This window comes from Rhea pennata, chromosome 15 (assembly GCF_028389875.1).
Source record: "Rhea pennata isolate bPtePen1 chromosome 15, bPtePen1.pri, whole genome shotgun sequence".
In the NCBI taxonomy this organism is placed as follows: domain Eukaryota; kingdom Metazoa; phylum Chordata; class Aves; order Rheiformes; family Rheidae; genus Rhea; species Rhea pennata.
The window spans coordinates 3,718,732-3,731,365 of record NC_084677.1 but is presented as its reverse complement, the minus strand read 5'-3'; the positions used below and the strand labels follow the sequence as shown (position 1 = coordinate 3,731,365).

Below are 12,634 nucleotides of genomic sequence, written 5' to 3'. Positions count from 1 at the left end.
CCACGGCACCCCAGTGCCCATCGCACCCCAGTTCTCCCATCCCCCCACCCCCCAGAGCACCCCAGTGCCTATTGCACCCCAATTCCCTCAGTGCCCACAGCACCCCAGTGCCCATCACAGCACAGGTCTCATGGCCCCACAGCCCCTGCAGCACCCCACAGTGCCCATGGCACCCCAGCACCTGCAGCACCCCGGTGCCATGGCACCTTCGGTCTCATGCCCCCCCCAGCACCTGTAGCAGCCCACAGTGCCCATAGCACCCTAGTTCCCACAGCCCCCCATTCCCCAGAGCACCCCAGTGCCCATAGCACCCTCATTCCCATGGCCCCTAGCACCTACAGCACCCCAGTGTCCAGAGCACCCCGATTCCCACAGCCCCCCATTCCCCAGAGCATCGCTGTGCCCACAGCACCCTGGTTCCCACAGCCCACAGCACCTACAGCACCCCAGTGCCCATAGCACCCTGGTTCCCATAGCACCCATCCCCCAGAGCACCCCAGTGCCCAGAGCACCCCGGTTCCCACAGCCCCCAGAGCACCTCAGTGCCCACAGCACCCTGGTTCCCATAGCACCCATCCCCCAGAGCACCCCAGTGCCCAGAGCACCCCGGTTCCCACAGCCCCCAGAGCACCCCAGTGCCCACAGCACCCTGGTTCCCATAGCACCCATCCCCCAGAGCACCCCAGTGCCCAGAGCACCCCGGTTCCCACAGCCCCCAGAGCACCCCAGTGCCCATGGCCCCCTGGTTCCCCCAGCCCCCCGTGCCCGCAGCCCCCCGGTCCCCGCAGCCCCGCAGCGCGGTGCCCGCTCGGGGCGCCCGGTGCCGCCCTGCCTCGCCGCCAAGGCGCGGGGTGGCACGAGGCCCGCGCCACGGGATATTCTTGGCCGGGAACTGCCTCCCGGCGTTCCTGCCGTCGGGAAGCGATCCCGGGACGCGGGCAGCCGCTGCCCAGACGCCGGGGCGCAGGCGAGCGGGTCGGGGTGCGGCAGGGACGGGCAGAGGACGAGGTGAGGCGCCCGCGTGCCCCCCTCCTGATCCCACCGCCCGGCGTGTCCCCTGCCCGCTCCCCCCTCGGCGGGGAAGGCAGAGGCCGGCGGCGGGGGGCGGCGGGGGGCGAGGTGCCGCCTCCCCCCAGCCCGGCAGCTGGAGGGTGCCCCGGGGCTCGGAGCCGGGGCTCGGAGAGGCGCTCCGGGGGTGGGGAGGGGGGGCACTCGGGACCTCGGGACGGGGCCGGCCGGGCGCGATGAGCGGGGGGAGCCAGGGCAGAGGGGGTCAGCGGGAGCCCGCCGCCGCCCGGCCCGCGCTGGCTCCTTCCCCGCGGGAGCCCGGCCCCGGAGCGGGGCCCGCCGGCCGGGAGGGCACGACCGGAATAGCTTTGCTATCGGGTTCCTGCCGGAGGAGCCGCCCCGCTCTCGCGGTGGGGGGGCTCCGTCTCCTTGGGGCTGACATTCGAGCCCAGCCCTCCGTCGCCAGCCCCGGGAGGCGCGTGGAGAGCACGGCGCGGAGCTGGCGGCGGCGGCGGCCCCGGGGGGGCCCGGCCGAGGCAGCGCCCGGCCCTCACGCAGCCCCGCCGCCCCGCAGCCCGCAGCGGGCATGGCCCACAGAACCGGCCGCGCTGCGCCCCGAACGGGCCGCTCCGAGAGGGCCGCCGAGGAGCCCGGGGCTCGCGCCGCCGGCCCCAGCGTGGACTCCCTGGGCTTCCAGGCCATGGACAGCACCGTGCCGGGCCTGTCCCGCGTCATCCTCCAGAAGCTCAACGTGAAGAGCTACGACGAGTACAAGTGAGCGGGCGCCGCTCGGGCGGCTGCGCGGGGCAGCGGCCCGCCGCGCAGGGCGCCCGCGCGTCCCTCGCGGCCGGGGCGCCGCCGGCCTCCCCCGGCTCTGCCGGCGGGCGGGCCGCTCCGACGCGGGGCCTGCCCGCGCCCTGCGCGTACCCCGCACCCATCCCACGGCTCGTCGGGGCAGGGCGGGGGGGCCGACAGCGCCTCACCCCTAAAGCAGCCCAGAGCAGGGTGTCCTTGCTAGGGCTGAAAGGCCGGACAGCCCTTAGCGAGGCCGTCGGCCTCGCCGTGCCAGCAAGGCGGCCTGGGGGCCCTGCGGGGCGGCCGCGGCGGCACCGTGGGTGGAAGCTGTCTCGCAGCGGGGTTGGACGCTGCTCATCACCAGATGTCTCCGGGCTCTTCAGGTCCGCCATGGACGGGAGGAAAAAGGGCAGTGATTTCGGCATCCGGACTTACTTTGACATGTTCCAGAAGATGGAGGACACCTTCAAGTTTTGCGCTGAGTGCAAGAAACTCCCTGATGCTCTTCCTGACCCCAAAAGTCTCCGGCGATGCAAGAGGTACAGGGCAGGGGGTGTCCTACAGCGTGAAGCTGGATACGTCCTCTGGCTCCCAGAAGACAAGCTCAGCGTGGTGGACACCCTGCAGCCTGCTGGGGAAGGGAGCAATGGTGGGGTGAAGCTTGGGGTGCCGCACACACGCTGGGTAGCCTTGATGCCTCCCTCAGCCTGCGGGCCACAGCCAGCTCTTCCTCAACGCAGAGCTCAGCTGCCCCAAACAAGGCGATCCCGGCGATCCTGGGGCGATCCCGGCGGAGCCAGGCTGCCCAGGGCAGGGCTCGGGTGCACCCCGAGACTCGGCACGCTGCCTCTCTCCCCAGGTGCCAGAACGTGTACTACTGCGGCGTGACGTGCCAGCGCGCCAACTGGCCCCTGCACAAGAAGTTCTGCAAGAAGCTGAAGCTGGCGGCCCTGGACCGGCTGGTGGAGTGGCTCATCTTCACAGGTAGGGTGAGGGACGCTCCCCAATCCCGCAGTGCCGCGCTGGCCCCGGCGAGGGGAGGGACGCGGGGTGCCTGGGTGCGCGGCGCCCTGCGTCCCTGCCGCCCCCAGCTCCCTGCTGCTCGGAGCCCATCCTGCCTCCAGCCGTGGGCACCCCTGCCTGCGGGGGCACCCCTGAAAGCCACCACGCTTCTGCCCCCAGGAGACATCCCCTTCCCCACGGAGACCTGGACAAAACCTGCCCGGGACGTGAAGGGCTGGGAGGACTGGTTTGCCATGCAGGGGCAGCTGGAAGAGAAGCTGGGCACCATCCTGGGCGGGCGCTACATGACCATGCTCTGGGCCAACGCCGGGAAGCCGAGGCCGGAGGACGGAGAGCTGCGCGAGTCCGTCAAACGACTCGTCACGGACTTCCACTCGCGGCCGGTCACCATCGGCTTGGGGCTGCAGCTGTTCGGCATCGAGCCGCTCGCCAGGCCGCTCACCGTGCATGTGGTGGGGGCCTCGCACGTCGAGACCCTCAACACCCGGGTGACGGACTACGACGAGCTGACGCGGATGTTCCCAGGGCACCAGGGCATGGAGGTGGTGATGGTGGGGGTGGATGTGGTGGACGGGCCCATCATGCGGCCGCCGCTGGCGGCGCCGGGGCCCCGGGGCCGGGTCTATCTCAGCAGCTACAAAGGCCTCTATCACGACTTCTGGGAAGGCCACGTGGAGACCCAGCTGGCCGCCCGCCCCGACCTGGTGGTGGGCTTCCACCCGGGTGAGTGCCCATGCTGCTAGCGGGGGGGGTGGTTCCCGGGGAGCGGAGGCTTGGCGCCGCCGGGGTGCCGCAGGGCTGCCAGCACGGGGCGGCGAGCGGCACCCGGCCGGCTCGGGTTTGGGCACGGGGGCCGGCCCAGTGGGTTGGAGCGGCCCCCCGCGCGGGGTGGGCGCATCGGTGGGCGCCTTGCAAACCCACCCTGCCCGCACCTGGCACCGAAGGCTGCAGCAGGAGGCTGCGGGGGGGGAAGAGCCGTCGGGAGACGCCACAAGGGCTGAGCTCAGCCGTGCCGGGGGGCGGACTGGGGGGGTCCTGCTGGCAACCCCGGGAGATACCGGTTAGCACTGGGGAACGGTCACCCAGGTGGGCACTGGGGGCCGGGGAAGGCCCACGGTGCCGCGGCCCGGCAGGTTTCCACGCCTGCCCCGACCTCATGGCGGGCTGGCTGCCCACGCTGCTGCTGCTGCGCGACTACCGCCTACCCACCCTCTTCACCGTCTACAAGTAAGTGCAGCCGGGGCACCGGCACGGGGTGCCGCCGGCTCGCGGCCGCTGCGGCGCCGGGGTGAGCCAGCCCCCGCGCCGCCTCCCCCCACCCTCCTCCTCCTCCTCCTCTCCCGGCAGCGAGCAGGAGCTGAAGGCGTCGCTGCAGATCCTGGCGGAGCTGGAGACGCACGTCGCGGGCTGCGGCGGCAACCCCTTCGCCTCGCTGCGCCCCGAGCACGCCCACTCCAGCCCCAACAAGGCGCCCGTCTACTGCAGCTCCTACTACATCGCCGTCCTGGGGATGTCGGCGGCCCCCGAGGCGGACTAGCGGGCCCAGAGCCCGCCCGGCCGCCCGCACACGCGACGGGGGCCCGCCGCGGCGCCGGCGAGGAGGGCGCCCCGGCCGCCACGTCCCGCCACGCCGCAATAAACCACCGCCAGCCGCCGTGCCGCCGGCTTTTATTTCTGAAAAGGCCTTTGCTCTCCCAAAGAAAACGGAGGGCCGAGCTGCGGCGGCGGCACCCGGCGCGCCCGGGGGGCTGCGGGGCAGCACGGCTCCCCCGCCGCCCGCCAGGAGCCCGGCGCCGGGCTGGCACGCACGCGCCCGCCGTGCTGTGCTGCGCCATGCCGTGCCGCGCCGCACCGTGCTGTGCTGTGCCGTGCCATGCCGCACTGCCGGCCGCAGGGCGCATGTTGCTCTCCGAGCACCCCCGGGCACGCGGCTCCCAGCCCAGCCGCCCGCACCGTGCTTTCCTCCGGCACCTGGGAGCCCCCCGCAGAGCAGAGCCGTCCGCGGGCAGCCGAGCGTGGCGGGGCGGCACAGGGCAGCCAGCGCGGCACGGCCCGGCGCGGGCATCACTCGGCACCGGCGCGTTCCCGCAGCGCCGGCAGCGTCAGGGTCTCCGGCGCCGACTTCTTGCGGGGCCGAGTCTTGGGGGCGGCGAGGAAGTCGGGGGCGTCGTCGGCGAGCGGGGTGGAGGGGGCGCTGGCGGGGGCCGAGCGCGGCGCCGCCGAGCGCCCCGCCTCGCTCACGGCGATGGCGGGCAGCACCGGCCCCAGGAGCTCGTTGGTGGCCTCCTGCGTCTCCCGCTCGTAGTGCCGCACCTCCTCCAGGGTCATGCCTGCCGGGGCGCGCGCGCCGCGTTGGCAGCCGCCGGGGCTGGGGCCGCCGCTGGCCTCCCCTCCCCTCCCCAGCCCCGGCCCTTCGCGCCGGAGCTGCTCAGCGGCGGGGGGCACCCGCTCCGGGACCCTGCGGGCCCCACGCAGAGCGGGCAGCTCCGCGCACGCCGCGGCCCCCAGCTCCGGCGGCCCTTCCTCCGGCAGCCGCCGACTCGCCAGTGAGCAGCGGGAAAGGGATGGACGGTGCACGTGGCAGGGGACACGCGAGCCGTGCACGGGGCGGGAGCTGTGCACGGGGCAGGAGCTGTGCACGGATGGATCCGTGCATGGGGCAGGAGCTGTGCACAGGGCAGGAGCTGTGCACAGATGGATCCGTGCATGGGGCAGGAGCTGTGCATGGAGTGGATCTGTGCACACAGAGGGAGTCATGCACAGGGCAGGAGCTGTGCACGGATGGATCCGTGCACGGGGCAGGAGCTGTGCATGGAGTGGATCTGTGCACACAGAGGGAGTCATGCACAGGGCAGGAGCTGTGCACGGGGATGGATCCGTGCACAGGGCAGGAGCTGTGCACGGGGATGGATCCGTGCACGGGGCAGGAGCTGTGCACGGGGATGGATCCGTGCACGCAGAGGGAGTCATGCACGGGGCAGGAGCTGTGCACAAAGACGGAGCCATGCATGAGGCAGGAGCCATGCACGGGGCTGCGCGTGCAGGTGAGCAGCGGGGGCGGGCAGTGGGTGAGCCCCAGGCGCGCTGCCCCCTCCCTTGGTGCCCCGGCGGGGGGAAGTGGGGTGCTGAGCACCCCCGTGGGCTGTGCGTGCCGAGCGGGAAAGCCGAGGGCACGTACATACATGGGCGGTCCGGGGCGGGCGGGAGCTAGGGGTCCTGGCTCCCAAATTTTTGGTTCGTGGCCACTTGCATCTGAGTCTCGAAGGCCCGAACCTCTTCCAGAGACATGTCTGGAAGGCAGAGACCTGTTTGCCGTGGGGCCGCGCTCGGCCCTTCCGCGGTGCCTGGCTGCCGGCACGGCCGGGAGGGTGAGTGGTGCAGGGCCGAGTGGTTAGGAGGGTTATTTGGGAGGCGGCGTGCCGAAAGCCGGCCGGGGAAGGAGGCGCCGGCGCTTTCGGCTCGGCCGGGCTCCCTCCCCGTGCGGCCGGGCAGAGCTCGTGGCGCGAACGTGCCCCGGCTCCTTCCCGACGCGGAAAAGCAGGGCGGCCGCTGGGCAGGGGCTGCGGAGCCGAGCCGGAGGAAGAGCCGCAGGTGCCAAGCCAGGGTGGTGGGGTTAAACCCGCGCTGAGCCCGTCCCCGTCGCCCCCTCCCCGTGCCGCCGGCGCCGCCGCGGACTCACCGCACCACTCGTCCACCCAAGCGAAGGCCTGCCGGTGTCCTATCAACAGGATGTCGCGGATGACCTGCGGAGCACGGCGCCGTCGGACCGGCGCGGGGCGAGCCCCCCGCCGCCCGCCGCGGCCCCTCACCTTGTGCACGAACTGCTCCACGCGGCTCTGCAGCCCCCACACCTCGAACTTCACCGTCACCAGCTTGTAGGAGCACATGATGGGCTTGGTGTGCTGGCGCCAGCCTTCCCGCAGCGGCCCCCGGCCCGTCTTGGCCGAGCTGAAGTACCGCGGGTCCTGGCGCGGGCGAGAGCGCGGGCGGTGAGGGCGGCGCGGGCCGGGCCGGCGCGGGGCGCCGGGAGCCCAGCACCCCGCTCTACCTCCGGGCTGCGGTAGTAGCGCTCGGGGATCTCGTCGAAGGCGATGTCCAGGAAGGAGACCTCGTGGTCGCCCAGGATTTTGTCGCTGCGGAAGATCTGGGGAGGGAAGGGGAGGTGAGGGCGCCCCGCGGCGCGGGCTCCGGCGGGCCGGGAACGGCGGGGGGAGCGGCGCCGGCGGCGGCGGGGGCCACTCACATTCTCGCTGTCGCCGCAGTTGTCCTCATACTTGGTCTCAATGTAGATGGAGAACTTGGGCAGGAAGGAGCACTGCGGGGAGAGGGCGGCTGTGGGCCGGGACCACGGTGACGGGCACAGGGCTGCCGGGACAGCCGGGATGGGGGCACGGGGACTGGGATGGGGGGGACAGCCGGGATGGGGGGGGGAAACCTGGGATGGGGGGGACAGCCAGGATGGGGGCACGGGGACCGGGATGGAGGGGACAGCTGGGATGGAGAGGGGGGACACCTGGGATGGGGGCATGGGGACTGGGATGGAGGAGACAGCTGGGATGGGGGCACAGGGACGGGGATGGGGGGGACACCCAGGATGAGAGCATGGGGTCCGGAATGGGGATGCCTGGGATGGGGCAGGGGGATCAGGTGTCTGAGCTGGGACCATGGGGACTGGGATGAGGTGACACACAGGACAGAGGCACAGGGACCAGGATGGGGGGACACCCGGAATGAGGCATGGGAACCGAGATGAGGTGGCTCCTGGCGTGGGGCAAGAGGGCCAGGTCGGGGCGAAGCCTGGGATGGGGCAGAGGGACCGGGAGGAGGGGACACCCGTGGTGGGGGCGTGGGGACTGTGCTGGGGAGATGCCAGCGACAGGGACCCAGGGACGGGGATGGGGGGACCCTCAGGATGGGGGCAAGGGACCGTGGTGGGGGGGGGGGGGGGCGCAGCCTGGGGTGCCCGAGTGCCTGCAGAGGGAGGTGACCGAGACACCAGGGTGGGGGGGATGCGGGGCGCCCTCCTTACCGTGTACTCTGCGGGGCGGGCACAGCACGGCGTGGCACAGCACAGCGTGGCACAGCGCAGTGCGGCACGGCACGGCGTGGCACGGCACAGCGCGGCACGGCGTGGCGCGGCACGGCGTGGGGGAGAGAGGCGCAGAGGTGAGGGGGCGGCCGGCATGCTGTCCCGCGCGCAGAGCCGCGCGCCCACGCACCAGTGACGGTGCAGGGGAGCTGCGCGCCCGCTCACCGGTGACGGTGTAGGGGTAGTAGTTCCAGGCCTTCTCCGTGATGTAGAAGATGCGGGGGGTCACCGCCCGGGCCCAGCTGGGCAGCTTGCTGCGGGGGGCATGGAGAAGCCCCCCGGGGAGGGGGGGGGTCAAGGCTGGGCATGGAGGGACGTCCCCAACTTGCTGCCGCCCAGCCCAGCCCCACTGAGTGCAGCCCCCGCAGCCCCGGCTCCAGGACCCCCATCCTCTTCCAGCACCCCAACAGCAGCACCCCCATTTCCTCCCCTGTCCCCCCCCCAGCACCCCCGCCTCCTCTCCAGGACTACCAGGACCCCTGCCCCATCACCAGGGACTCCCATCTGCTCTCCAGCATCTTCACCCCAACCCCAGGACCTCCTCTCCTGCCCTGGGCCCCCTCTCAGGACCCCTACTCCAACCCCAGCACCCCCACTTCCTCCCTGGGGACCCACCAGCATCCTCACCCCAAACCCATCACGCCCTCATCCTGCCCTGGAACCCCCCCAGCACCCCCACCCCAACCCCCGGGACATCCCTGCCCAGCACCCCACGGCCGGCCGCCCCCATCCCTGACCACCCCGAGGAGGGCAGGATCAGGCCCCGGGGGGGGTGGAGGGGGGACCGGAGGGGTGGAGCAGGCGGCCGCTGTCCCCGCGGCGGGTGGGGCCGCCTGGCTGGCGGGCTTCGGCTGCTTCGCAGGCATCATTTAAACGTGGCGGCGAGGAGGATACACCTGCGGCGGCGGGGGGCACCCAGCGGCACGCCGCCCCGCGCGCCCTCACCTGGAGAGGTGCACCCGCTTCTCGGTGAACTGCCCGGGGCCGTGCACGGGGTCCTCGTGGGGCTCGTTCTTCACCACCTCCACGCCCTCGCCCTTCTCGCTCTCCTGGTGGCTGTGCTTGCTGATGGTGTACAGCTGCCCCACGCGGTACTGCGGCGAGAGCGCGCGGCCTCAGCCGCCGGCACCGCGCATCCCCCCTCCCCGGCACGGCCCGACGGCAGGGCCGCCCGCGCCCGCTCGCTTTCCCGGTGTGAATACCCGGGTGTCCCCGAGCCACCCGGCTGCACGACGGTGGACCTCGGTGCAGCACGCTCGCCCGAGCCCGGAGCCCGGCCACGGAGCCCCCTCCACCGGTGCCTGCTCCGGCTGCCACGCTGCCGGGGAGCCCCCTAGCTTGCACTGGGCAGCTTGCATCAGAGCAACGGGGACCCGGAGCAACGGGGACCCCCTGGAGCAGCAGGGACCCCAGAGCAATGGGGACCCTGGAGCGACAGGAGCCCTGGAGCAATGGGAGCCCCCTGGAGCAGGGGGGACCCTGGAGCAATGGGGACCCCAGAGCAATGGGAGGTCCCTGGAGCAACAGGGACCCCGGAGCAACGGGGACCCTCCACCAGGTGAAGGGAAGGGAGGTGACGGCTGGTGCTCCGGCAGCTCCCTGTTTCCGATGGCACTGTGCTCCCTCCCCAGCTGCAGCCGCCCAGCGAGGCCAGCGTACTGCTGTGCACAGCGCCACACGCACCACCCCAGCCACACAGCAGAGGGGAAACTGAGGCATGGAGCAGTAAGAGGCTGCACCCCCTGCGTGCCGCAGGCTGGCACCCCCGTTTCAGCCTCCTTCCTGCTGGTGGGAGCCGGGGGCCCCTCCAGTGCCCGAGGCAGCCCCGTCTCCTGCCCTACCTGCTCCTTGCTGTCGGTAAGCGTCTCGCAGAGACAGCTCAGCGGCTTTGCAGCGCACCAAGCACCTTCCCGAGCCGGCTGCAGAGAGCCGGCTTCTCACTCAGGAAATAACATGGGAGCCGGGGGAAAGGAACAAAAACAATTATATATATGTGTATATATATGTATTTGATGACGAATCTGCATAAGGATTGTTTTATTGCTCCTCTGAAGATCCTATTCATCACTCTAATTGCCGGAGCGATCCTATCGCCGCTCTGCCTAACGGGAAGCGCTCTGCCGGGCTAAGGGGAAGCCGCTCCGGGCGCCGGCTTTGCTCGCTGCCGGGAGTCCCCTGCTCACCCCAAATGGCCCCTTTGCTGCCCGGCGTGCACCACCCGCCTCCGGCCAGGGATGCCGCTGGCTGCCGGCGGGGACCGCTCGCTGCTCGCTGCCGGGGTCGGGGCCCCCGCGCTGCAGCAGGGACCTGACACTGGGGCACTCCTGGCTTTGGGGGGAGGCAGCGCGAGCTGGGTGCCACGGCCAGGGTGCCTGATGGGTGCTGGCCCCGAAGGGCAGAGGTGGGGTGAAAGAGTGCTTGGAACTGGCTGCAAGGGCACCGTGCCACCCCTCCCTGGCTCCCCCGCGCTCCGGGCCGGGCCCAGCCTCCGGAGAGCAGCCCCCGGGGCCGGTGAGCGATGCTGCAAGAGCTGCTGCAAGCGAACCTGAGCTGCGTCTCCCCCATCCCTGCGCCCGCTGCCGGAGGGCTGGCGGGACCGGGGCCTCCGTGAGCACCCGGTGCTCTCGCCCGCGGGTACGGGGGGCCGCGGCGCCCCGCCTCGGCGGCCGGCTTCTCCCCGCAGCGCCGCGCCCGGGGGCTCGGAGCAGGCAGCGAGCCTCAGCCCCCGGCCCCGCGGCGCTCGGCTGCCCCCCGCGCCCCGCCGGGCGCCCAGCCCCGGCCGGCGCGCAGCGCCCGGCGCCCGCTCACCTCCTCGGTGGTGAGCGGCATGCAGATGCGGTACTCCTTGACGAGCATGGCGGCGGCTCCGGCTCCGGCGGCGGCGGCTTGGCCGGCGCGGCGCGGGGAGGCGCGGGGCGGCGCGGGGCCGGGCGCCTCCTGCGGCGCCGGGCGCGGCGGTGAGCGCGGGGCGCCCGCGGCGCAGCCCGCCCGCGGCGCAGCCCGCCGCGCCCCCAGCCCGCCGCGCCCCCAGCCCGCCGCCGCTCCGCCCGCGGCCCCAGCCCGCCGCCGCTCCGCCCGCGGCCCCAGCCCGCCGCGCCCCCAGCCCGCCGCCGCTCCGCCCGCGGCCCCACGAGCCGTTGCCGCGGCAGGAGGTCAGCGAGGCGGAGGGAGAACCCGGCGCGCCGCGGCCCCGGCTGCCCCCGCCCGCGCCCGCGGCGGCCCCGCTCCCTCCCGCTGCCCCCCCCCCCCCGGGGCCCGGTGGCGGCCCCGGCCTGCCACGCAGACGGCCGGCAGCGGGCAGGACCGGGCCGGCAGCCCGCTCACCGGGGCGGCCGCGGGGCCGCCCGACGGCCCCAGCAGCCGCCCGCTCCGCAGCGCCGTCTGCTCAGCCCCGCGCCGCCTCCTCGCCAGAAGCGTTAGGAGGTGCCGGGGGGGTGGGGGGGGGCAGGCAAGGTGCGGGAGACGAGGCCGGCCCGGCCCGGGTGCATGGGGGTCCCCGGCGTGGGGCAACGAGAGCACCTCGAGCTGCCCGCCCCACGGGTGTTTTGGGACCTGCGGCGGCCCGCAGAGTCCTGCCCCCCTCACACCCCGGGGTGCTTGGGTAGGTGTGAAGGGGCGCAGGCTGCCCCGGGGGGGGGGGGGGGGACACGGGACCCGCCGATGCGCAGCGGGACCCGCCAGCTCCCCCAGCTCCCCCTGTCCCCGGGAGGGGAGGGGGGGGCAGGCACGACGGCCCGCCGCGGCGGCTCCCGGCTCCCGGCCCCGCCGCGCCCGCGCTCACTCACCGGGGCCGCGGCGGGGCCCGCTCGCCGCCGTCCCCGGCCGCCCCGGGCCGTGCGCAGGAGCGCGCCGCCTCCCGGGCCCGCCGCCTCCCGGGCCCGCCGCCGCCGCCGCACACCGACCCCTAGGGGGAGGAATCCGCCGCGCACCGGCGGCCCCGCTCCCCGCGGCGGCCCCCGACGGCGCAGCGGAGCCTCGAGCCGAGCCGAGCCGAGCCGCTCCCCGCTCGGAGTGTCTGTCACCCCGCTCGCTAAAAATAGCTCTGTGCCGGAGCTGGGCAGGGCTGCGCCCGGTGTGCGCGGTTTTCCCTTTATTTGCAAAAAAAAAAAAAAAAAAAAAAAAAAAGCCCTGCCGCCTCCGGAGGGTCAGAACTGTTGCCGCGCTCAAGGCAAACCCCGGGGCCAGGGCGCTTCCCGGCCGGTCCCCTCCGCGCTCCGCGGCGCTCGCAGAGGCTTAATAAAGAGCAGCCCAAAACGCGGCTTCTCCTTCTCGCAGCGCGGGGAGCGCGGCGGGACGCGGCCCTCGCCTCGGCGCTCCCCGTCTGCAAACAACTGCCCCGTCGGCAGCCCCGGCAGGAGGGAATTGCCAGGGAATTTCTGCCCAAACCCACCCATCTGGCAGCAATAGTGATTTGCACTTAGGGCGGAAAATCCGGCTGCCCGCTCGGTGCGCTGGGTCAGGCGCAGGCGGCCCTGCCCCGGCGCTTCCTCCTGCCCGAGCCCTGCCTGCCGAGGGGCTCGGGAAGCCGGGCGGGACTGGGACTCGCGGCAGCCCGGTGCCGCGGGCTGCCGGCGGGCGCAGGCGAGCCCTGGGCAGCCCCCCGCCGCGAGGCGGGCGCTCCCCTTGCGCGCCGGGGGTGGAGGAGGATTAAATTTAGCCCTTGTCTTTCCAGGGAAGTGACAGCGACGCACGGATAAGATGGATATCAGCTTTCCTTGA

The 12,634-nt window shown here is 73.2% G+C and overlaps 2 protein-coding genes across 3 annotated transcripts; one reads left to right on the top strand and one right to left on the bottom strand.

Annotated features, from left to right (window-relative positions):
• Positions 1-897: 897 nt before the first annotated feature.
• On the top strand, positions 898-4,483 carry MSS51 (MSS51 mitochondrial translational activator). Of its 2 annotated transcripts, none has more exons than XM_062588793.1 (7): positions 898-1,008; positions 1,583-1,782; positions 2,187-2,342; positions 2,663-2,787; positions 2,986-3,549; positions 3,960-4,053; positions 4,174-4,483. In XM_062588793.1, exons 2-7 carry the CDS (start codon positions 1,595-1,597, stop codon positions 4,361-4,363), a joined length of 1,317 nt encoding a protein of 438 aa, XP_062444777.1. In that variant the 5' UTR covers positions 898-1,008; positions 1,583-1,594; the 3' UTR covers positions 4,364-4,483. The 2 variants fall into 2 exon arrangements, with proteins under 2 accessions (XP_062444777.1, XP_062444778.1); XM_062588794.1 differs by having other exon boundaries at positions 3,913-4,053; positions 4,174-4,272.
• Positions 4,478-10,832, bottom strand: LOC134147551 (cytoplasmic phosphatidylinositol transfer protein 1-like). Its single transcript, XM_062588795.1, has 9 exons — positions 10,724-10,832; positions 8,861-9,009; positions 8,081-8,169; positions 7,856-7,863; positions 7,070-7,141; positions 6,875-6,970; positions 6,636-6,791; positions 6,506-6,569; positions 4,478-5,156 (listed from the first exon to the last, which is right to left on the bottom strand). The coding sequence occupies exons 1-9, from the start codon at positions 10,769-10,771 to the stop codon at positions 4,891-4,893; spliced, it is 948 nt and encodes a 315-aa protein (XP_062444779.1). The 5' UTR covers positions 10,772-10,832; the 3' UTR covers positions 4,478-4,890.
• Positions 10,833-12,634: the final 1,802 nt, after the last annotated feature.

Coding starts and splice junctions, on each gene's coding strand:
- MSS51 (XM_062588793.1), top strand. CDS start 1,595: ATGGCCCACAGAACCGGCCGCGCTGCGCCCCGAACGGGCCGCTCCGAG. Junction 1,783..2,186: donor AAGAGCTACGACGAGTACAA/GTGAGCGGGCGC, acceptor CGGGCTCTTCAG/GTCCGCCATGGACGGGAGGA. Junction 4,054..4,173: donor ACCCTCTTCACCGTCTACAA/GTAAGTGCAGCC, acceptor CTCTCCCGGCAG/CGAGCAGGAGCTGAAGGCGT.
- LOC134147551 (XM_062588795.1), bottom strand. CDS start 10,771: ATGCTCGTCAAGGAGTACCGCATCTGCATGCCGCTCACCACCGAGGAG. Junction 6,792..6,874: donor GCTACTACCGCAGCCCGGAG/GTAGAGCGGGGT, acceptor CGCCCGCGCCAG/GACCCGCGGTACTTCAGCTC. Junction 6,570..6,635: donor TGGAGCAGTTCGTGCACAAG/GTGAGGGGCCGC, acceptor CGTGCTCCGCAG/GTCATCCGCGACATCCTGTT.